A 25,161-nucleotide genomic window follows, 5' to 3' on the forward strand; every position below is an offset into this window, starting at 1 on the left:
CAGAAATCCCGGAAACCCGACTAGAATTGAGTGGAGAGGAACGAAAAGCATATTAAATTCCTTTTAGATCCCCGGCTGATTTCCGTAAGGCTCGGCGCCCCAGCTCTGTGATCAGATAAAACCCGCCGTGGGCAGGTGCCCTTCCTGAGCTGGGGGGCGGTGTGGTTGCCCCTCCTCCTCCTGGAGACAAGGGGGGCTCACAGTTCCATCTCTCCTCAGGTTGTTCCGAGTACTGGGAGCCGCTCTTCTAGGGATGGGGTTTTACTGTTATAATTCGGGCCTCTGTGCTCTGAGAGGAGGCCCGGGAGGTATTCCTTTCGGGCCCAGGAACGAGGACCACCCCGAACTTGGGAAAGGACCAAGCTTTGGGGGAGGGGTGGCTGCCTCTCTGTTCAGGGGACAGCCGTCCGCAGTGTGCAGTCTCTGTCACGTCCCTCCTATTGAGGAGGGCTCAGCTCTTAACAGACCCCAGGATATCATCAGACCTCATTTTCTGTTTGTTTTAGCCACAAGCACCCTGTGTCCAAAGGGACCCTCAGGACTTTACAACAATGGACGTCCCTTAGGGCCCTTGGCCAGTTAGAAAGGGGGTGGGCTGCTGGGGGCTGGGGGCGGGCTTCTGACTCTGTCGCCCGTGGACACGTGTCCAGGGCTCACAAGAAAAGGAGACGCTATGATGTGGGGATGCGAGGGACCGCAGTGCGGTTTTGTGGGCTTGGACACGATCCCATCAATAGGAGCGGGAATGGAGTCATGCCGGGAACCCAGCAAACCTTACAGAGGGCACACGGTGGCCATGTGAGTCGTGCTACGGTCCAGCTTTGGGGCTGCTTGACCTTGGGCATGCCATTTACCCTCTCTGGGTCCCATTTTCCTTGTCTGGAAGCCGCTGATAATGAGAGCTAGGCAAAGAGCATTGCTGTGAGGGTCACACTGTGATGACGTGTGAAGCGTCCTCGACACAGGATGTGCTCATGGGGTACTGACAGCTTGTCTCCGTCCACCAGGGGCGCTGCAAGCAAGCCCCGTGCAGAATCTGTTCCTCGTGCCCTGGAGGCTGGACGTCCAAGGTCAAAGTGCAGGCCGGCTCTGGTCCTCACGTGGTAGAGAGAGAGGGCGCTGGGTCCTCCTCTTCCTGTAATCACAGCCTCCCTGGGCCTTCATGGAACCTCTGTCACCCCCTCCCAGGCCCTGTGTGCACACGGTCCCGTGCGGCGTTAGGGCTCCCACCCGTGAAGCTGAGGGCACACTCAATACGCAGCACTGCTTGTCTCCGTGCCCTCGGCGAGATGCGGTGGAAGCCACCAGCACCACGGATCCCTGCGAAGGCTGCTCCTGATTTCCTGACCCGTCTGCCCTCACAGTAGACAGATCCCTTCACCCTGCGGCTCTCTCTGCCCCAGAGGCCTCCCGATCTCAGAGGTGGAGGCCAGTGCCCTACCGTGCCTGTGCTGCTGCCCGTGCCCAGACCCTGCCTGTCTTCCTACACGTCCTGCACGGACTGCAGGAACCCCTCACTGGCCAGCTTCCCAGTGGCCACATGCCCCTAACCTGTACCCAGGACTGCATCTGCCGAGCCCTCTCCTCCAGACCCACGCTGTCAGTCCTGCTGCTCAGCCTCTGCCCCAGGATGCCTCCCCGACAAGCCCTCTTTAGGGCAAAGCCCCACACGTGTCTATGAGTCCCAGCACCTGTCAGCACCGACCTACTTGGGGCCTGTCCGTCTGTCCTCATGGTTCCCATTGTGACGTTCCCGGTGCTGCCATTGAGCCCGACTCCTAGCAGGTGCTTCGTACCAGCTGTTGACTGACAGAACTTTGTGATCAGTGCAAGAGCGAGGCAGGTGGTAGGAAGACAGGCCCTCCAACACTGGACACACTGACCAGGCACGTCCCCTGAGCCTCTCCTCTGAGAGTCCGAGACCTTAAAGGAGAAAGCTGAAGGGGGCCGGCGGTGACCCCATGGCATTCTGGCAGGATGCCCTCTGCGGGCCACTCGGGTGACCGAACGCTGACACAGTAGCATCCAAAGTGGCAGAGCCGGGTCAGGTGGGCGGCCACATGGGGCAACCACATGCCTCCTGCCGGGGCCGCCCTCTGCACTCTCAGTAGTGAGAAACCGTGTGCGGGTAACACAGTCGTGCCTTTGAAGTGGCATGAAGCCACACACACGTGGAGGGTTTCGGCCCCAGGGGCCACGGTGTCCTAACAGCAGAATTTTTTAAAAGAACATCTAAAGAAGAAAGCTCAGGGAAGTGACAGCTCCAGGCAGAGTGGAGCAAACTGAACAAGACTCGGAGCTTCACAGTTTGAAGGTGGTGAGTGGTTCTCTACCAAAACTTTACTTCAGAGGGGCTCCGAGGGCTTGAAACTATGAGCCAGTTCTTCTGAGAAGCCCCAGCCGTGGATTTGGTAGAGGATGTGAGCAGTGCCCAACGCCCAGCGAGATCCCCAAGCAGCTCCCAGTGACCCAGCTCACCCCGTTTTGTCACCTTTAACTCACTTACATATTCATCGGGTTGCCAGATACTAAGAGGGACTCATCAGTGTAGTTGAAGGGACTCTGCCAGGGACAGAGGCCGACTCGGAGGGACTGAGAGGCCGGCAGGACAGCACGGTGCCCCGTACGATAAATGGACGAGGAGCATGGACCAGAGGGCCACTGAGATGCTCACAGATCCGTGACTCCCATCCTGAGATAAAGTCTCACAGAGCCGGGGACCAAGCCCAGGACTGTGCCCTTGCACTGCTTCCCCGGGGATCTGGTGTGAAGCCTGGGGTTCAAGATCTTCGCATCTGGGGTGGATAAAGGCAGAGTCTCCCTATGTGCGGAGTGCGGAGCTGTCCCAGGGTAGATGTGGGATCACATCAGTGAGAACGCCTCCCTGGAGAGTGCTGGGCTCCAGCCCGCCCAGCGCAGCCAGGCTGCTCCTGCCCTTTCCCTGCGGCCCCCGGGGCAGGGGTTTACATGGCTATCACCCCTCCGCTGCACAACTTGAGCTGCTAGCATCGGGTTGCTGAAAGTTGACGGACTTAGACCCCAACTCCAGTTGTGAGAGTGTGGAACAGTGAGTAACAAAACCATGTGAAATATACTGATGAAATACAAGTCTGATTACAAAATCACAGTCCGGGGACTTTACACAAGAATGAAGGGAAGGACATGTATGAATGGCCTCGGGACCTTTGCGGTGAGCCCCAACTTTGCCTCTGAGGCTGACGACAGTTTCGACCACATACATAGAGCCTTAGAGAGCTGACATGAGGAAGCAAACCAACAAGCATACCACTTCCCTAAATTTTACTACACAGGTCTTTTGCTTTCTAAAACACAGGAGGAACATTTTTTAAAGTGAAGTATGAATATATTCAACTCTGTGTGTTTGTTTATGTCTCCTCGCATCATAGGTATCTATTCATCTGTACGAGCTTTATGGGGTGTAATGCCCACACTGTATAATTCATCCGTCTGCACGTACACTTCAGTGGTTTTCCACGTGTTTACAGACACGTGCAGCCGTTGCCACATTACTCATACCCAGTGACTCCTGTTCTCCCCCACCTAGCCCCTGGCCGTCAACAACCTGCTGTCTTTCCCCAAGGCTGGGGTCCTGTGGGACTGGCTTCTCTCGCTCTGTGGTGTTTTGAAGTCCTCCTGCGTGTGCCACATCTGGTACTTGGTTTTTATTGTCTCGCGATATTCCATCGAATGCGTGTGACCCCGTTATGTATCCACTCACGAGACTCATGAGTTGTAGACATCTGGGTGCTTGCGCTTTGGGTTACTGTGAAGAACACAGCTAAAAACACGCACATACGAGTCTTCGGGGGACATAGGCTCCCACGCCTCTCAGGTGTGTACCTAGGAGCTGAATCCCTGGGTCATGTGGTAACTCCGTTTACTCTTGGGAGGAGCTGCCAGGCTGTTTTCCAAAGCAGCTGTGCCATTTCATGTCCCGCCCAATGGTGTGTGAGGTTGGCTTCGCTGTGCATTCATCAGCACTTGTCACCGTCCACCTCTGGCACAGATATCCAAGTGCGCGGGAAGGGGCAGCTCACTCTGGTTTCGACGGCATTTCCCTGAAGGCTGACGGTGTTGAGCATCTTTTCACAAACTCGTTGGCCATTTGTGTATCTTCTTTGGCGAAATACCTTTTCAGCTCCTTGGCCCATTTTTATTTTGATTATTTGCCTTTTTAAAATAATTTTTAAGTTGATTATTTGCTTTTTATAATTATAATTTTATAATTTTTATAATCAGTGTTCTTTATATATTCTAGATAGAATTTCCTCATCAGATACATATTTGCAAGAAATTTCCCCCAATTTGTGGGTTGCTTTTTCACTTTCTTGGTAGTATGCTTAAAAACACAAAAGTTTTTAATTTTAGGAAGTCCATTTTGTTTTTTAATCTTTTTCCTGTACTTTTGATGGCATATCTAAAATCTATTTCTAATTCACATTACCAAAGAAATATGTGCATGTTCTCTTCAAAGAGTTTTATACTTGTATCTCTTACTTTGAGCTTTTTGCATTCTTTGAGTTCATTTTTGCATATGGTACAAGGTAGGGAGTACAACTTCATTCTTTTGCATGTGGATATCTGGTTATCCCAGCAGCATTTATGAAAGAGGTTTTTCTGTTAATGGTGTTGGCACTCGCATCAGAAATGAGCCAGCCATAGATGTATGGGTTTATGTCTGGACCTTCAATTCCGTGGGCCTATAATGTGTATCCCAGTGATAGTGCTGCACTGTTTTCATTACCGTAGCTTTACAGTAAGTTTTGGAACAGGAGTCCTCCAACTTTGTTCTTCTTTTGCAAATTATTTTCTCTTTTGGGACTCATTGCATTTCCATATGAATTTGAGGACTTGTTTTTTCCACTACTGCAAAAAAGCCAGCTGGAATTTTGACAGGCGTCATGTTGAATCTGTAGATAACTTTGGGTAATTTTGAAACCATAAAATAACAAGTCAGTTATCCATGAACATAGGATGTCTTTTCATTTATTTAAGTGTTTAATTTCTTTCAGTGTTTTCTAAGTTTTCAGGATACAAATCTTTCACCTCCTTGGTTAAATCTAGTCCTACCTATTTTTTTTCTTTTAGATATTATTGTAAATGTGATTGCTTTCCTCATTCATTTTTGGATTGTGTATTGCTGGGATATAGAAACATGACTGATTTTTGCTTTGATCTTGTAGCCTACAACTTTGCTGAATTCGTTTATTAGCTCAAATAGCTTTCTTGTGGATTCTCTGGGATTTTCTCTACATAGAAATGTGTCATCTGCAAGCAGAGATAAATACTTCTCCTTTTCTTATATGGATGTCGTTGATTTCTTTTTCTTATCTAATTGCTCTGGTTAGAACTTCCAGTTCAGTGTCGAATAGCAGCAGCGAAAGCAGGCAACCTTGTCCTGTGGTGTTCTTAGGAAGAAAGCTTTCAGTCTTTCACCACTGAGTATGAGAGCTGGGTTGTTTTCCTTTTTTTTTTTTTTAATACATACTTTATCGTGTTGAAGAAATTCCCTTGCGTTCCTAGTTTTCTGAGTGTTCTTATCATGAAAGACTGTTTGATTTTGTCAAATGCCTTTTCTGCATCAGCTGAGTTGGTCACATGTTTTTGCCTTTGTCCTATTAGGCTATTGTAATGTATTCATTGTTATGTGTTGAACCACTTTTGCATTCCCAGGACGAATCCCACTTGGTCATGGTGTATAATTGTTTTCACATGCTGCTGGACTAGGTTTGTTAGTATTTTATTGAGGATTTTACATCTATATTTATAAAGGATATTGGTCTGTAATTTTCTTTTCTCGTGACGTCTTTATCTGGTTTCCATATGAGCTTATGCTGGCCTCATAGTAGTGAGCTAGGAAGTATTCCCACCTCTTCAACTTTTTGGAAGAGTTTGAGAAAGATTGGCATTTATTTTTCTTTAAATGTTTGGAGAACCCACCAGTGAAGCCTTCTGGTCCTGGGCTTTTCTTTGTTGCGAGGTTTTTGATTCCTGATTCAGTCTCCTTATTGTTATTGGTCTTATCAGATTTTGTTTCTTCTGGAAATAATTTGTGGGTTTCCATGAATTCGTCCATTTCCTCTAGGTCATCTACAGTTGTCATAGTATCATAATCCTTTTTATTTATGTTGTCAGTGGTGGTCAATTTTATTGATCTTTTCAAAGAACCAACTTTTGGTTTCATTGATTCCCTTCCTCATGTCATTTATCTCGCTCTCAGCTTTACCATCTCCTTCCACCTCTAACTACACACACAGTTGGGTTTTTTTTTTAATCTGTGTAAATTTTAGGATTAGCTTTTATTTTCTACAAAGAAGCCAGCTGTGATTTAATAGGGGCAGTGTGTAGTCTACAGATCAATTGGGAGAGTGTTTCCACCTTAACTATGTCAAGTCTTCAGTCCATGAATAAGGGACACCCATCCATTTGTCCAGAGCATCACGGATTCCTCCCACCATGTTTTGTGGCATACGCATCTAGTCTTTTGTTAAATTTTTGAGGAAAATTTTTGTTGATGGGGCTTCTTAACACATGGTAGGACACATCTTTCATGCCTTCACAGAGTGAATAGAGGAATAGGGTCACATGGATATTTCTTATCACATTCCCCAGCCTATGCATGTGTTTTGAAGTCCCAACAGGACAGAGACAGGACGATGGGCATGAGGGCTTCTAAGAGAAGGGGGCTGAGGCAGGTGCCACTCAGAGGTAGCAGGAAGGACAGGTTGGTGGGTGCATGTGTGAAGGATGAAGGCAACAGAGAAGGGGAACCAAGGCAACTCCAGGAACAAAGCAGGGACACAGTTCTGCACAGGGACAGAGGAATTGTTGGTAAATTTAACCAGTGTGGGAAAAATACATTATAGCAGAATGTATCTTTGTCTGGCAAGCAGCTCCATATTCCACTTATATGGTTTGTGTGGTTTGGTGTTGTCATGTGTGATTTGCTTTTTACTTTTAGTTTCCGCCTTTAGAGAGGGTTTTCCTTTGAGGGTGGACCACAAGAGCAATGACGACATTGAAGGTTCTGCCCCAGTGGGCAGATAAACTTAGATGAAAGGGAAAGTAAAATAAGATGAAAACTGAGAGGGAGAGAAACCATAAGAGATGCTTAACTCTAGGAAACAAACTGAGTGTTGCTGGAGGGGAAGTGGGTGGGGGGATGGAGTAACTGGGTGATGGGCATTAAGGAGAGCATGTGATGTAATGAGCACTGGGTGCAACTGATGAATCAGTGACCTCTACGTCTGAAACTAATAATACACTATATGTTGATTAATTGATTTTAAATAAATTTAAAAAAAACAAGGATATTCAAAAAATGAAATAAATAAAAAATTTTCTAAAAAAGGAAGTGCAGACAGGAGGCTCATTGGGTTAAGTGAGCCTCAGGCTGCGGGAGACACAGCTGGTGTCCTCAGTGGGGTGGGACCTCGGGGTGCCCACCGTGGGGGAGAGGGCACGCCACCTGTGCCTGTGCTACCTCGCTTCCAGGGCTGTTATGCACGTGCACGTCCACACTTTCTCAGAAACAGGGGCCTGCGTCCATTGCCACAGTGTGTGCCCAGCCTGGTTGGCTCAGGCTCGGGCTTAGTGTGGAACCACCAGCCTAGTTTAATGGGAAAGAGCCCATGGGGCCCCACACACCACTGTCCCCTGCAGTGGCTGGTGTTAGCAGCAGGCCATCTGGAGCTGCACGCGTGGGTCTCTGCAGCTCTGAGGCCGTGTGCATGCATGTGTGCAGGCAGGTGTGAGTGTACGACCTCAGTGACCTTCCCCTGCCTGCCCTTCCAGCCTGGACTTCCTCCGCGGCATGCGGACAAGCACTGCCTCCCGGCACACAGCCCCACACAAAGACCGCTCCAGACACATTAGTGTATTTTTTAAGTTCTTATCCCTACACTCGAAATATACTTTTTAGAATGAGAATGCCAGCAGTCTGTGAAATCCAACTGTAAAATGTACCTTTGCCTTCTAGCTTGAGTTTGGGGAGACAGTTAATGGGTAATGAGGATCGTGGCTGTTTCTCTTGCTTCAAAACAAAATATGGTGTCGTGAGTAGCTGGAAATTAGGGAGCTAAGGTGCCTTCCACATTTCGTGTCTGCCACCTCCCTTCCACAGAGAGCCACTGCCAGCCCCGAAGTATTTATTCTATGTTACGTAGACTTAAAAAAACCACCTACCGTCCAAGTCCCTCTGACAGGTTTTAGAATTGCCATTATTTACAGCGCCTTGTTTCCTTGTTTGTTGTTATTAGTGGTGACATTTTTCAGAGGCAGAGCATCAGTTCCCATGCATACATCGGGGTGCTCAGTCCTGGAGGGTAGAAACGAGAATGTGCTCCCGATGCATTGCATAATCAAATTTAACTCATTTCAGCGAAACTTTTATCTTTTGTACTGTTCTTTTATGTAGCCACATTCATAATGTAGCTTCTAGGCCAGACGTTAGGCAGAAATAGGAGACATGAGTGGAGCAATAATGGTCTCGCTTTTTAATATGAAGGAAGATTAGAATTGTATTAAATTACGTGTTAATGGAAAATTAAAGCGAAAGATAATAGGATGACAACTTTATGCTGCTGTAAAGTCTAGATTACAGCTCATAGTTTTGCTATTTATCAGCTGGATATTGAATTTCCTTTGAAAACTTGCTTTTAATTATATTAAAATACAATATAATCTAAAATATCCCCTCCTAATATATTAAAGTGCTCTAGTTATAATTTGGCTGTGGAGAAAGGAAGGCACCGGGGAGCTCTCAGGGGGAGCCACGTTCGTGAGACACAGAGCCCGGCACACAAGTGATGTTAGGCTGTCTTCAGAGATAAGGGTCCCTTCAGTGGAGGCTGTTCACTGTGAGGATGTACAGGCGAGGTCTCCGTGCTGCCCTTCGAAGGAGACAGCCCCACCTGTGCTCAGAGTCCGCAGTCTCTGCCGCTGTCCCTTGCTCCCGGGGAGACAAGTCTTGCCCCTAACTGCTTAGGGATCAGTGAGCTGGCGCCCGTGCCTTGTAAGATATGTCGGTGTATGAGCTGGGCTGGACAGGTGGCAGCCTGGAGCCTGCAAGGGGGATCTTTTGAACCCATGTCTTGGACCAGTCATTTGACAGGTGTTTGGCAGGAGATGTTTCCCTATGTCGATCACTGAGAGAGTTGGTTAGAAATAATCTGGGAGAAGCCTGGTGTCTCCTAGGTTTCTCTCCTGTTTCCCACAATCGCCCTAGGTGTGTGCTTAGAGTCCGCTATGGGGGGGCCAGAGTGGGCGGCCCTATGAGCTCCCAGTGTCCCTAACCCCATATGGCAGGTGGCACCTCTCAGGCGGGGGGGATGGAGGACAGGTGGGTGGGGCTAGTTAACTGGCCTGAATCAAGGGAGGGAGCGGCGAGGGGAGGGGGGCCGGGCCAGCGCGGGAGCAAGGGGCAGCAGACAGCTTCCTTCCTGAGGAAGTGGTACACAGGGGCCTTGTCCAAGTCTGACTCACAGACTGCCTGGACTGCCAGCTTCCAGGACGGTCCACAGGGGACATTCTCTCTTTTGGTGTTGTCTGAACTGAGGCTGAATTGCCTTGGAGCGGGGTCTTGCAGAGTAAATGCTGCCTGGGAAGGAGCCCACAGCACAATTATGAGAAATAGGGGTTGTTCCATTTGGTTAAAGCAGCACGCTTCACCAGAAACCAGGATGTGGGCAGTAGGGGCTGGGGCTGGGGCCTCGCCGGCCCACCCGGTCAGCACATGGTTTCCAGCACGTGCTCGAGCTGGCACACAGTCATCATGGAGCTAGCCATCCCAGGGGCAGCCTTGGGTGCAAGTTGAGGAAAGAGGACTCCGTGGTAAGCCAGTGAGCCTTTGAGCAGGGAGGAACTGACTGGGGTGTGTGGGGGGAGACAGGGGAAGGAATGTGGCTGCTGCTGGTGACAAGGATTCAGGGTCTGAGCCAGGGCAGGGGCCTGGGGGGAAGGAGGGGGACAGAGGAGAAGGTGGGAGCACATGCAGGGCCTGGGAGGGCATAGCCAAGGGGGAGTGCCCACAGATCTGCCTCCACACTTCCCGGCACCTGCCAACCCTCCCAGGACACTCCAGGTCCAGCGTCATGACTCAGCAGCCTCAGCGGTCCCTGTGGGGAAGGTGGTGTAGGCTGTGGAGAGGGACATAGCCCCAGTCCACCCAGAGAGCTAGCTGCCTTTTCCAAGAACAGAGCGCTGTCTGTGCAGTCCAGCCTGAGGCGTTGGCTGGGGCCCTCAGACCCTACCTGGGCTCACCCTGTAGGCTCTTTCCTCGGTGCTCATTCTCATGGTTCTCCCACCTGTTTCCTGTAGGAGTCAGCTTCCAAGTCCGTGTTTCCTATGTGTATTCGATGCATATTATATAGCATATGTGCTCATCATATGGATATATGCATTATAGATACATAATATATATGCGTATTATATACTGTAATAGAGTCTATATTTCTTGCATATGTCATATAATATATACATTATATACACATATTACATATGGATAGATTTTGTTATAATACATACATTATCTATGCATATTATACATTGTAATAGAGTTTGAATTTCCTGCATAGGTTATATGCATATTATGTACCATATATGCATATTATATATACGTGCATAACGTATGCATATTACTATAATAGAGTCTTTATTTCCCCTGTGTGTAATATGCATATTATATACCAGATATGCATATATGTATGTCGTATAGTGTAATAGAGTCTCTAGTCCCTGCACCTGCTTGGCAACCTTTGGAAGCAAGCTCAGAGTTGGGTCTGAAACAGAAACAGTGGGTGAGCAGGACGCAGGCATGAAGCCAGAGGCTTCCCTAAGGAATCCTGGAGTCCAATCACTTGGGCTTAATATACCCAGAACTTTGCAGATGCTGACCCAAGACAGTTTGAAAGGATGACAATTACTGTAATAATGGCATAAAGAATGCTTGAGAGTGTGGTCCTCCGGGAGCGCTGCCTGGTGCTTACCCCATGTCCTGTCTCCCCCTCACATACAGAGCACAGGGAAGCGCAGGGAGCTGGCCCGCCCCTTGGAGTCACACACCATGTGGTGGCAGAACAGGGGCCTGGACCCCAACAAGCCCGTGTCTGCGTGTCAGCATTTCACGCTGCGCTCAGCTGCCTCCCTAACAAGAGCCCAGCGGCTGCCATGAGGGTGACCCCTCACGATTTCTCTGCACAATAGTGCGTCTCACAGAACCAAACCATTTCTTCTGTACTGGATAAAATCCTACAGTTCAAAACCAAGTATCTGTAATGAGAGGTCAGGACATCCTGGTTTAGTCCTCCTCTCGCAGACAGATGGCCTCAAGAAAGCCACCTCCTCTCCCACTGTGAGGCCCCTTTAGATGGCTTCAGGAGGAATACCTTAGCTGGGAGCACGTTAGCATCCCGAGGAATGTTACTGAGTAAATAGTAGATGTTACTTTGTAAACTTCTTCACCCAACCACGATACTCAAATCTGATAGAAATGTAACTCATTTTCCCCGCAAACTGTGTGCTCGTTGAATACCACAAAATCGTGCTGTCCGGAGACCCGGTGAACGGACCCCGGAGTACGTATTTGTACCTGTAGAACTACATGGGGGACTGTCAGAGTATATGCTTCTTAATAGGCTCATACATTGGAACAGTCAATGTGGTATATATATAAAAAAATCATTACCTACTCAAATGCCCAAAAATGACCCCTGATTGCCAGATAAAGTAGTTCCCGCGTGAGGTGTCCCGCACAGAAGTAAGGGCTCGGTCGGTATGCCCGCCTCGTCTTAAATGGCTTCCTGTGCTCTCTTGACAGACCAGCAGTACTCATGGTCCCCGACGCAGCACTTCAACGAAGGAAGATACTCCCCCGCTCCTAGGAACATGAAGGGGTTACCCGGGGGCCGGTCGCAAGCGCAGCTGTGTTCGGGCCACACGTGTGGCTTGGCGGCCCCCGAAGACTGTGAGCACGCGCACGAGCACCTGCACCATGCGCAGGAGGCGAGGCAGCCCTACCTGCTCAGCCCCGTGGAGAGCTGCCCCATGGACCACCACCGCTGCTCCCCCGGGAGCCATCCACTCTGAGTGCATGATGATGCCCGTGGTGCTGGGCGACCACATGTCCAGCAGCACCTTCCCCAGGATGCACTACAGCTCCCACTATGACACGAGAGATGACTGTGCCGTGTCCCACGCCAGCACCAGGGTCAACCGCATCCCGGCTAACCTCCTGGACCAGTTTGAGAAGCAGCTGCCCCTGCACCGGGACGGGTTCCACACGCTGCAATACCAGAGGACGTCCACGGCCGCAGAGCAGCGCAGCGAGAGCCCAGGGAGGATACGGCACCTCGTCCACTCGGTCCAAAAACTCTTCACCAAGTCCCACTCCCTAGAGGGCTCTTCCAAGAGCAACGTCAATGGCACCAAGGGCGACGGTCGGGTGGAGGACCACCACCACGGCCACCACCCCAAGCATGGCAAACGGAGTAAAAGCAAGGAGCGGAAGCCTGAGGGCAAGCACAGGTCGGGCACAAGCAGCTGGTGGAGCTCCGACGACAATCTGGACAGTGACAGCACCTGCCGCACGTCCAGCGTGGCCAACAGGCACCATGTGGACCACGTCTCCCACTGCTACCCTGAGGTGCTCCCGGGCCCCTTCGGGGATCTGTCCCTGAAGACGTCCAAGAGTAACAGTGACGTCAAGTGCTCAGCCTGTGAGGGCTTGACCATGACGCCCGACACCAAGTACATGAAACGGAGCTCCTGGTCCACGCTGACCGTGAGCCAGGCGAAGGAGGCCTACCGCAAGAGCTCCCTGAACTTAGATAAGCCCCTGGTCCACCAGGAGGTCAAGCCGTCTTTGAGGCCGTGCCACTACCTGCAGGTAAGGGGTCTCGGCAGCCACGTGTCGCGGGCGGTGGGCTGGCCTTCGCCAGGAGGGCGTCTGAGCACCCCTCGTCCCCCTTTAGTCCACGGCCCTAAACACGGCGGGCCGTTCCCGGGTGCCTCTAGGGCCGGAGCGTGTGGCCGCAGCCACAGAGCAGAGGAGCCCTCACAGGCTGCAGGAGCTCTCTGGCCGGACCCGAGACCAGTGGCTTTAAGAGACTGGAGAGCGTGGTTAGAGAGCAGCAAGCACCTGTCCCTCCGGGGCGGGGGTTCAACGACTCCGCCAAGGGCAGGAGCAAGCAGAGGCGGGCAGATGGCGGGTGTGGTATCCTGCGGGACTCCTTCCTGTGACCCCGCGCCTCTGCCTGCCCGTAACACCAAGGCTGAGCACGCCAGGGAGGCTCCTGCCTCGTTCACGGATGCCTCTGCTGTGACGTCTAGGAGCTCACAGAGTGTTAGCAAAGCTTACAAGTGTGAAGGTTTTCTTCGATATCTGTAGGATTTGTGTTCCACTTCAGAGTCCCTCGTACGTGCTGAAGTGTGAGTGATGCTTCCCAGGGCTAGCCGACGCGACAGGCGGTGGATTCACGGCACAGGCTGACAACTGCGACCCTTTCCACGAGGCGGGCGGTCACAGAGCTTCAGGGGCCATCCTGGTACATTGTCCAGAAGCCAGCGGTTCTCTCTGGAAGGGAAACGCTACCAAAATTACTTTCACAGGCAAAGTTACTCTAAGGGACAAAGTGGTAGCTGGGTAAGATATTATTTTTATGGCAATGGAAGAGATATAAACGTTGCTTGTAGTTAGCAAGCCCTAATCCTGCACAAATGTAAAATGTTTACCTGTTCCCATATAAAGGAACATGACAAATAGATTCAGGGTGTGCTCAGGTCCTGCTTGGAGAAGCAAACTCTCTTGCTGTTCTCTGCTTGTGCCCGGACACTTCTCGGGGAGGCTCCCCCCTGTGGTGTTTTGGCCCCTGGGTGGCTGCCTGCAGAACCTCCCCGTTTCCAGGACACAGCTCCTGTCACACATCCCCCACACTGCCACGCGTCCCTGAGCTTCTCCTGTCCATTCTCCCTGTGACCACACATGCTTGTGTCTGTCCTCCAACTGCTGTTCTTAATTCATTTTAGTTATGGAGGATATGAACCCCCTATAAAGGCTAGCGTGTACTAGACTGACCACACACACTCACCACCCACTTCAGGAAGGCTCAGTTCCTGGCCGGTCTGGTCGCCTTCAGACCTCACCCAGCTCCCACCCGGCTTATGTGGGAGGAAATCCAGCAGCCCAGTAAGCACTTCCGTGTTTACCTCTAAAAAACCCACACCAGATGCCAAGGACTCGTTGCTTTGAAACATCACTGCAATACCTTCCTCAGACATGAATAAGTATAATCCTGTAGTGGTTTCCCAGATTCGGTCAACGTCCAACTTTCCCGATTGCTCATGGTTTCTTTTTAACAATTCGTGTGGGTTTGGATCCAGATAAGGGGCCTGCGTGGAAATGAGTTCATCTGTCTCTGAAAAGCCCACCGAGTCCTTCTCTCTTTTCTCTCTTTCCTTGAATTTTGTGCACGTGTGTTGCTTCTTTGTTGAGGAATCAGTTTGGGGGGAACGGTGTCCCACAGTCTGGTTCCGTCTGCGCTGGCTTCATGGTACAGGTGCCTTGTGCTTTGCCAGTGGCCGTGAGGCCGCCAGCTGCGAGTCTGCCCTGGGCCATGTGTGTGTCCATCCTACTCCTCAGCTTCCCCTGCAAGACGTGCCGCTCCGCCCCCTTCCCTCCCAGAGCCTCCCCAGCGCAGCCAGTGCCATACACACAGTGAGGGCAGCTCTGGCGGGGGGCAGAGGCTGCCCCCGGCAAAGTGTGAGTTCCAGAGCCCGGGACGTGCGTGGCGGGAGGCAAGGCAGATGGGGCCCATGATTAAGTCGTGTCTCAGCAGACAGACCCACACACACACACGAAGGCAGAGGTGAGCTGGGAGGCAGCTCGGTGCCTTCCTTCCCTGTCCCACCATCCTCTGCTCTCACCGCGGGGCACTGGGTGAATAGTTACGGCCATGACCTCTCAGGCAATGCCCCTGTCTCCCCAGGCCAGTTGTCCTGGGACATCACGGACGCACGTCCAGCCCGCACGCACATCTTCCCATGCCAACTGCATTAAATCTGCTGCAGAAACGTGAAGATTTCACAAGCCCAGATTTTAGTTCATGGCCACAAGATGGGGAAGAGGAGGAACTTGTCTCTGGATCCTAAAGAATAAGGTTGAAAAGACAAGAAGGGAGGAAGAAATGCTTCTGAGTTCTACTCGCTTTCTTTCTCACCGAAAACTAGACAGATGTGGAGCTGAGCGAAAGAGCAGCTTGCTACCCCACCCTTCATTTGCACAGAGCGCGGAGCGCACGTCAGAGGAAGGCTTTTCATGTGTTTAAGTAGGTCGGAGCAGACCACAGACAGGATTGAAAGAAAATTAGGATGCATTTTATTCTCTGAAATGGCTCATGTTTTCCTGTTTTCTCCCTCTGTGTACAAAGCAGCTAAGGTCAGACTTTTAATGAATGTCATGCTGGTTGAGGGCTGATAGCAGCTCTGAGCTCAGGCGGTTCTCGCTACACCGTGGCAGGAGGTGCCTCCAGCCCCGGGGCCGGGGGGAGGAAGGGAAGAGACGTGGCAGGTGGGAATGTGGCTCCATGGCCCCTGACCCGTGGCCGCACCATCCCCAATACCCCCACCCCCTTTCTCCTCTCTTGGTTGTCTTCCCCTGGCTTGTGGTCTAGACTCACAGGTCCATCCTGGCGACCCTGCGGTTTACCCCAGCTTTATTTATGCTGCTGCCTCAAAGTCAGCACCTCGTTCGGCGCCTGAAGTAGGAAGCACTCCGTACTGACACGGTGGGAAGCAATCCGAACCAGCAGGAGAAGGCAGTGAGGCTGTCCGAGCGCGGCTGGGGGCCGCCAGTCACCAGGAAGCACCTTCACCAGAAGTGGAGTGAGCCAAGCAGCGACTTGCTCTCCTGCACGCGGCAGAGGTCTGGCCTCCGAGGACAAGCTCAGTGTGGACTGCACGAACCTTCCAGTGCGCACAACAGAGCTTCTGAAAAATGCCATGTTTCCCAATTCCCTGTGCTCATGGGTCATGTCTGTGGTCTGGGAAGACCACCATCTTTTACCAAAGAGTGCTCAATTATTGTTTCTGCACTAAGCGTTTGAACGGGGTCCGGGCAGACACACAGCAGCGGCCATGTGCTTCCCTGCGATTCAGCAGGGAGAGCGTCATTGTAACTATGGGCTGAGGGTGTGCATGTCCATGGGGACGTGGCCGCCCCCCCACACACACCCCCCCGCCCACGGTGCCATACCCTGTCTTCCCACTGATTTTGCACACCGCTCGCCAGTCTGTGCCTCGGTCCGCAGTCATCTGCTCGGCTGACTGTCTCTGACCTGCACGCCCCACAGGCTTCAGGCTGGGCAGCTGCTGACCCGTCCCTGCCGCACTCCCTCACCTGCAGCTGGGCTGACTCTCCATGGAGACCCTGAGCAGGGACCACCAGCACCCCTGTCCTGGTACCATGTGGAGGACGCTTGGAAGCCACGAACCGAAGCTGCTCCAGGTCCCCGTGGACAAGGGAAGAGTGTTTCCTGACATTGGAGGGGTGGGCGAGCCCCTGGCCTCTGTTTGCATGGGACCCCTGTGTCGCCAGGATGGCTGGGGTTCCAGAACACAGCAATCAGGCAAACGTCCCAGAGAGCCTGTCCATATGAGAAGAATGAGAGGCGTGAGTGATGTGACCGGCAGAAAGAGGCCTGCGCCCGGTCACTCTGCCCAGAGTGCGTGCTCACTGCAGTGTAGAGGGAAGGCGTTTGTTTCCAAGCGGCCCTGGTTTGGAACCTGGGCCAGGGACTGCCCATGAGCTTGGGTTATGGTCATTCTGAGGCAGCGGTCTCACTTCCAAGCCTGTAGTGAAATATCAGGCCTGGGAAGCATTTCTGGAATCCCTCTAAAGCTCTTTGGACGTGAACTCACAGCCTTGAGAGGCCACAGACATTGAGCCTGGGTCCCATCTGTCCCGTCCCACATGGAGCTCATTATCTACCTGGGGCCAGTCTGCAGAAGCGTCAGGGGCTGAGGGGTCGGTGGGGTCACGCAACTGCTCCTGTAACCAGACACAGGCCTCCTGTACCCCCACGGCTGTTCCCAGCGACGCGTCACCTCGGGGAGCGGCTTGGCATGGCAGCCACACAGAAATTTCGGTTGGCTCCTGGCCTGTTTCCTCAAAATGTACAGTCTCTAGGGCAGAGTCTCGCGTCACTGTTCTCCTGCGTGGTGTCTCCATGACAAAGCTGGCAAGTCCCCTACGGGGGGTTGACCTGGAGGGCTTGTAAAGTCCACGATGCCCACCATACAGGTACCAGTGTCAGGGGAACCTGGGTGGATCTGGGGAGAGGCGCCGTGGAGACAGGGGCCCCCAGGGTCCAGAGTCCTGGCTGGACGCAACCCCTGCAGACCCCAGACCCAAAGCAGGAAAAAGCCACACAGCACATCCCACAGCCACCCTCCGCCAACTCAGGTCAGGAATCATGAACACCAGGCCCACAGAACGGCCACCCGCACTGTGTCCCACTTCAGCACTTCGTCCTTGGAACCTGCAATCGTCCCATCCCAGTGACAAGCACTCAGGAAATGTTTGTTGCAATAAATTCTTCGTGGGAGGATGTTGGTGTTCAAGTATCTGCTGGCCCGAGCTGAGCTTGTGGACGTCAGAGTTTGCAGTTCGATTCAAGACCGTATGATAAAGGCACCTGGAAAATCGGAAGTCATTATATAAACCCACGCTTGTGCAGGAGTGAACATCCAGTGTCATCCAAGTTTACAGGTACCGACGTTGCCATTGTGTTTACAGTAGGAAATCCAAGGTCACTTGTGACAGGGTGAGAAGGCCCCAGGGTGTCAGGTTCCTGGATCCAGAGGACAGACTGTTTCTTGAGGAGTGGTGGTTTGCAGGCAGCGCCAGGGTGTTGGCCGAGTGCTGGGGCGGTGGGGGGAGAGGGGGCTGCCCCGCCTGCGACTCCCGGCCGTCACGTGCTCCTGCTCCATGGTGTCCTGGCCTTAGCGCGGAGGGAAACAGAAAACAGCTGTGGCTGAAGGAAGCGAACTGGACAACTGAACAGTGTTGCAGACGAAAAACCAAAACACAGAAGGAAATAAACAAAAAGGCACTTTCCAGCCACGCTGAGGAGCCTCGGGTCCCGGGGCTGATTTGGGGCAGCATCGCCACCATCCTGCCTGCCAGGATGTGCACACCCCAGCAGGAGGCCTGCTGGCGTCCAGCGTCTCTCCACAGCTGGTGTTGGGCTAGGAGGTTCCCTCTCGTGAGAGGCTAGCTTGCGTATGGGGACACTGAGCAGTGTCCCTGCCCTCTGCCCACTCATCGCCAGGAGCACCCCTATTTTGGAGACACAGACCTGTCTCCAGATGTTGCCAAATGTCCCAGGAGCAGAAACCCAAGCCCCCATGTGGGAACAACTGGTATAACCAAAGAGCATGAGGCCTACAAGCAGGTGGACTCGGGATCCTCAGAAGCCCGCCTTCTCCCCTGGGCAAGCACGGTGTCCCCTTGCAGCACTGCACCCTGTGTCTTGCCTTCTTCACCCTCCCCATCTCCAAGCTCAGCGGAGACCTTCCTACGAGAGTCTGCACACGTCCTAGGAGATGGGCATGGTAACCTTACCACGTGCTCTCCAGACTTGGAATCGTGAAGTTGGTGAAACAACTTCCCTGTCCATAATGATGGCTCCTAAACTCATCGAAATGAGTGTCTCATTTATAATAATAAGTATTTTATCATGTCCCCTTGACTATTCTAAAGTGAACTTAGTATTATGACCTACACACACTATTTGAAATATGTATGTATCCAAACGTTAATATAACAGAAATAAAAAGAAGATAACTTTTAACAGAAAACATGAACTCTAATACTAAAATAAGCACAATGGCAAATGTGTACAGATTGAAGTACTCAGAAGCTTGTTTCTGGCTGGTGATTCACCATAATTTGGGGCTACCGATTAGACGGATGGGGGCATTTATAGAGGCTACTGGGTTAACCCACCTGCTGGGATTTTTGGAAATGGTAAAAAATTCTTGGTAAAACATCAAACCAAAATTCTCCCTTCCCTTTATTTACATGGTTAGCTGCATTTCGGAAAAATTCGTTGTTCGTTAAAACTTTGCAAACACACACACACACACACACACACACACATCCTTTGCTTTACATATAAACTGGAGTTAGAGTTGAGGCTCAAGTAACTGTAGACTGGAAAACGGACTTTCAAAAATACGGACATGAGCCAATTCTTCATTGGATGGGATTGCTTCGTGCTTTCCCGAAAACTAGCCTTGCTGGCCCCTGGGTTGCCGGTAATGCTTCCCAGGTGTGTGACAGTCACAACTGTCCCATATTTCTGCGATGGCCCCTGGAGGCTGCCCCCACTTAGAGCTGTTGTCCTTTACTGTAAAAATCTGGGTGCGGAAACCCAGCTCTCCTGCTCTGTAGTCTAGCCCCAGTGACGAATGCACTTGGTATGTATTTAAAACAAAACACTTGTTGAATGAACGAAGAAGACATTTCCCTGCAGGAGACACGATGCTGGATGCTATTTTTCTTCCTTGATTTCAACACCTGAAAGAGAATATTATGACAGAAGCCCGGCCTCTTCCACCTGTGCCTTGCTCCTTGAAAGAGAGGGAGCGTACTTTAACACGTAGCGTTGGAATAGCCTTACAGCAAGGAACAGGAGGTTCCAGAATGGGCACTAAAGTCAACCTCAGGAAAACGCCTATTTAGAAATTACAAATATCACTCCCCACGATATGCAGGTAGGCAATTAGGGTCATTGATGATCACTGTACATAGCAAACACTCCGAATTGGATTTGCAGAGGTTGGCAGCTGTTGTTAAGAGAACGTCATCTGTATACGCGCTCCCTGCAAACTACGAAGCCATGCAGTGTTTGCGACGGACGTTGGGCCTCGTGTGTGCCTCCGCTGCGGGGTTTTGACGCCGTGATGCACCAGAAAGCTCTCTTGACTAGGCCCTCATGCCATTTTAGTGAGGCTCTTCTGTCTTTTGCTAGTCTGGAGGCATATGCTTTGGAATCGGTGTTCATACCCTGCACTTGACTCTGGTTTACACTCTCTCTCATTGAAATTTCTTCTGTCAGAGCCTGTGAATTGGCTTCTTAAATCAGAAACAGAAAAATACAAGCTGGTCTCATTTGTTAGTTAATTCACCGGCTGCTGGGGGGGGGGGGTGGGAAAAAAACTTAACTTTTTTTTTTTTTATGGAAACGTTTTTAATTCAGAGAAATTTTGTAACGCTGCCAACAGGAATGTGTCTTTGTGGCATATGGCCCTTCTCCATCTGTTCCCGGCCGGCCTCCCGCTTCTCCCTGGAGCTGCCGCCCAGAAGGATCCTCTGTCCTCGGCGGCACAGGGATGGGAGCTTGTGCCTGTGTGCACCTGCCTGCAGGCCAATCCAAGTGAGTTCAAACCCCAGGCTCTGCCTCCAGGAAGCCTCCCCAGACCCCCCGCTTTGTCCACAGCTTCCGCTGACCCCTCGCTTCTTCCTCTGGGCTTGTGTCTTTGCCCCAATTAAATCACAATCCATTTCATGTCTCCTCTGCTGAAAAGTATGAGGAGCACTGTCCAAGGAGCCCGTAATCGCTCTCCCAGCAATGACCCTGCTCCATCTTCCCAGCTGCGTCTCCATGCATAATGCAGGCATGTCTATTTTTAAGGTATAAAAAATGGAGTGCAGACGGTACTGTAAAAATTGCTTTCTCCCCCGTGACCCTCTTTCCATGACTAAATACATATTCTTCTGCGTGATTATTTTTGGGGGCTGAGCAGCACCCATTGTGTGATTGTGATAATTATTGATACTCCCTCGTATAGGAAGGACCCTGCCCAAGTTTCCTCCTCGACTGTAAAGCGTAATTCACCAGCCCCTGGCACTGCCTCTCACGGTCTTAGGAGACCTTGCCAGAAGCCACATCACAGGGCCAGAGGCCGTGAACAGGTCGGGGTCTTCGGATATCCTGCTCTATGGACAAGGCCTCGTTCCTGTCTCCGTGTGGAGACCTGCGCAGGGTGCCAGGCCTCGAGGAGCTCACCGAGGCCCCACTGGGAAGGCCATGACTTTAGAACTGAGTGACAGGGGGCGTCTGGGTGGCACAGTCATTAAGCGTCTGCCTTCAGCTCAGGGCGTGATCCCGGCGTTCTGGGATCAAGCCCCACATCAGGCTTCTCTGCTGGGAGCCTGCTTCTTCCTCTCCCACTCCCCCTGCTTGTGTTCCCTCTCTCACTGGCTGTCTCTCTCTCTGTCAAGTGAATAAATAAAATCTTTAAAAAAAAAAAAAAAGAATTGAGTGACAGCCTGGGAGTTTCTGTCTGCGACACCCACCCCTCATCACAGCATCTGGGTCAGCCACACCTCGCGTTCCTGCTATGGTTCCGGGAGCTTGCATGGACCCGCTCAGGAGCGTGCAGACAAGATCCATCGACGCGGTCACCACCAGGGCTGCAGGGATTCTGACAGTGTAGACGCCCGCTCCTGCCACCCCCATGTCTTGGCTGGAATGGCAGAGTTCACAAGGACTGGGAGGAGCTGTGCTACCCTCGGTCTCCCGTGCTGGGCTGGAAGACGTCCATCTGCCAGAGCGATGCTACGGTCACGTGTTCTAAGGAGATGAGGGCTTTTGCACATGGGTGTGCGGAACCTTGGCGGGGTGCTTGACCAAGTGGAAGGACGGAGGATTCCTGCGGGCTGCTCTGCAGACTCTGCGTAAGCATCCAAACACTTTGCAACAGGGAAGTGCCACTCGGAAGATGTTTTCAATGTGGGATTCTGTCCTTTTCTTTCTCTGTCACCTGCAGCGTGAAGAACGGGTCGTGTGGGCCCTTCACCTCGGCGCTGTGTGTGACCTGTGCCACGTACACCGGTGGGGTTCTCCACACCCAGATGCTGCCTGCCACATGGGTTTGCTTTTGTAAATGTGACTTTGACCCAAGGGGTCAAGGTCATGCAGAGCCTCCCCGTGGCCATGCAAAGCTGAGGAACGCTCGACCGTGGACGGCTCGGAACGGGAACGCTGGGGGCAGCAGGCGCTGTGCTAGTCCTGTGACTTGTGCTGGTTGTAGAATGAGGAGCTCAGGTTCTGGGTGTGGTGAGCGAATATCAAGGTGCTGACCTGCTTCCTGGTCTGAAGGCCCAGCCACCCTCAGTCTGGGAACCTGGTCCAGAGCCTGGAGCCTGCGGTGCATGTGGGGCCTGCTGGGTGCAGGCACGTGGCCTGTCAGGTCTGCGACTGAGCACAGGGTTTCTGCACACCGACACTCCTCGACCTCCAGCCTCCCCCACTCCTGTACCTGCTGCCCCTGGGGGTGAAGCCCCAGGACACAGCCCCGTCCTCCCCTCTGCTCTCCCCATCTCCCTACTGCGGCTGTCCTATTCCCCATCCTGGAGGACTCCTCCCCCACGCCCAGTCTTCTCAAGGACAATTTTAATTTCCTTTTATACCAGAAGGAAATAAATCTAAAACGTAAGCAGTGTTGTTTTGTAGGTGCTGAGATTACAAGTGGGTTTTTTTCCTCCGGCGTTCCTCGCATTTTGTCACTTTTCCCAAGTTTAGCTCTCACTTTTATAATGGGGAGAAACAGTAATAGTACATGAATGTCCTTTTGGGCTTTGAATGACAGCGCCAGCAACCATCCATCTTACGCTCCTCACTTCAAACGGTAAACGGCCGTAAGGAGCATGTCTTCCAGGAACGGCAGAGCGTCTGTCCCCTGGAAGAGCCCCGGGCTTCTTGGTGACCCCTGATGCATGCGTGTGTCTGTTCTCCCCTAGGTGCCTCAAGATGAGTGGGCAGGGTACCCCACGGGCGCCAAGGACGAGGAGATCCCCTGCAGGAGAATGCGAAGTGGGAGCTACATCAAAGCCATGGGCGACGAGGAGAGTGCGGAGTCTGACTCCAGCCCCAAGACGTCCCCCACGGCGGCCATGCGGCCGGAGCCCCTGCTCAAGCCCATCGGACCCCGGCCACTGGCAGATCTCCAGACGTAAGACCGCCTTCCTGTCTTCCCTGTCCAGACGCAGGCCCGTCGTAGCTGCCCTCAGTGTCTGAGTTGCAAATGTTAGATTTGTGGCCATCAGTTTTCAAGACCCCTAGAAAAAACAGTCAGACGTTTGGTTATTTACTTGGGCGCTTTCCACATCAGCTCATCTTAAAGCCACTATCATAGCTGGTGTGGTCCATCAGGATGTTCTCAGATCGTGGCAGTGAGTTCTGCCAGGGGCGTATTTGTGGGAATGTGTGTGCATGTGCGGAAATCTTATAGGGAATGTCTTGTTTACTAAAACTTTATAAGCGCATTTGTAGGCAATAGGATTTTTGTAGGGCAGGGGACAGCACGGATTATTAGTTTTACAAGTACAATAACATGTGCTTAATAATGTTGTCCAAAGATAGGTTGCTGATACACTTAACTACCTCCCGAAGTGTAAACAGGGACAACTATTTGGGAAAGAGACCATTAGTATGAACTTGGAAGCAAGGCTCTTAACACCCGCATTGCTGTGTGTCTCTGGACCCACAGCTAAGTTTGGGTGTACAGTTGACCCTTGGACCACACGGGGCTTTAGGGCAGAGCAAATACATTTACAGTACCACACTGTGTGTATGGGAAACAACCCACATAGAAGTGGGCCCACGCCATGCACCCCCGTGCTGTTCAGAGGTCCGCTGCATGCGAGAGCTCTCCGGCCTCACCCCCCACAAGCTGTCGCCGTCCCACATGAAGGTTCTGTCCCCGGGATCTGCGTCTTTGTGCCTTGCCTCTGTTGCACAGAGTTGTCACCATAACCCGTGAGCAGGAGGATGGAGCCCCAGACCGAGGTGGGATCTCTGTGTCACCCCTCCCGTGCCTGGTGCGCATGGCGACAAGCAAAACCGTGTGACTTTTCCCAACACCTCCAGTTAGTAAGGGTAGCGTGCAACATGCACGATACAGATTTTAAATGGCAGCCGAATCTTACTCTTCACCGATGCAAACCATGACTTTGTTGCCCCGTTCTGTTAAATTGCATGGCGATCGGGTTGGGGAATGCTGCATAGGATGTGGGGTGTGGCAGACGCCTCAGTCCGTGTCCCTGCACGTGCGTCTCTGCTCTGTCTTACGTGGAGAAGATGGTCGGGTTCGTCAGGGACAGACTGGGAACAGAGCCCCTCTGGAGACGGCATTGATGTGCTGGCGGGGCATCAGGGACGGCATCGGGGGCGGGAGGCATGCTTGAGCAAAGAAACAGTCAGGAGGTGTTGCCGGAGCGTTGTCCTGCAGGACGTCAGAAGCTGAGCAGCCCAGACGCGAACCTGACCGCCAGACCAGCAGGCAGGCAGCGGGCTGGCAGCGGGCCAGCCGCGGGCCTCCCCACCTTCCCCCTGGGGTGCGTAGTCACACGTGCACATTAGGAATGACCGTAACTCTCCCCGAGGACCACCTCACCCAGGCAGCCGCCGTGCTCAGGGGCCTGGGGGCTCAGGCTGCTGATGCGTATATGGTCCGGGGCTCGGGGCCCCTGGGCGTGTGGCCACTGACGTAAGCTGACATTTTGAAAGTCTGTGATTCCCACGATTGTTTATTTTTAAAGCAAACCACGTGAAAGTAAAAAAAAAAAAACAAACAAGCTGTGTTTTAATGGTGAGCAGGAATCCGGTAGTTTCAGAATCAGGAACTTGATTTTTGTGTTAACGAGTCCGCCCCCCCACCCCAATCCCCTCTCTGCCAGCCCCCCGTGATGAGCACTCCCTCAGCATCCCGTGTGCCCATCCTCGAGCTGTCCTCGGGGCATTGATCTCACGTCACCCCGCGGCAGGTGGAGACCCTGCCATCCCTCGCACCTCCTCACCCAGACTGCCGGGCCTCGTACCAGGAGCCCCAGGGGCAGTGCTGACAAGGCCGCATTAGGAGTTACGTTAGAACCCACGCCTTCACCCAGAACAGTCAGAATTCTTCCCAAACCCCAGAGTGATGAAGAGGCCGAGGCCGCCTGACATCGTAATGCAGATACTGAGCGTCTACGCATGCGAGCCAAGCTGGGGTTCACACACTGATGGCTCCTGCGTGCCAGTGAAAGTTGGAGGAATGAATAATCCAGTGGTGCCCCCTCCCGGTCCTGGTCCGGGTTCA

At 52.2% G+C, this 25,161-nt stretch overlaps 1 protein-coding gene across 1 annotated transcript in view; it reads left to right on the plus strand.

The window, feature by feature from the left end:
• Positions 1-25,161, plus strand: part of DLGAP2 (DLG associated protein 2) — a 401,616-nt gene that overhangs the window by 269,495 nt on the left and 106,960 nt on the right. Inside the window, 3 exon segments of the mRNA XM_034652370.1 lie at positions 11,837-12,092; positions 12,094-12,904; positions 22,823-23,034. Of these exon segments, the coding sequence (XP_034508261.1) occupies positions 11,837-12,092; positions 12,094-12,904; positions 22,823-23,034 (1,279 nt within the window).

This window comes from Ailuropoda melanoleuca, unplaced genomic scaffold (assembly GCF_002007445.2).
Source record: "Ailuropoda melanoleuca isolate Jingjing unplaced genomic scaffold, ASM200744v2 unplaced-scaffold5920, whole genome shotgun sequence".
In the NCBI taxonomy this organism is placed as follows: Eukaryota; Metazoa; Chordata; class Mammalia; order Carnivora; family Ursidae; genus Ailuropoda; species Ailuropoda melanoleuca.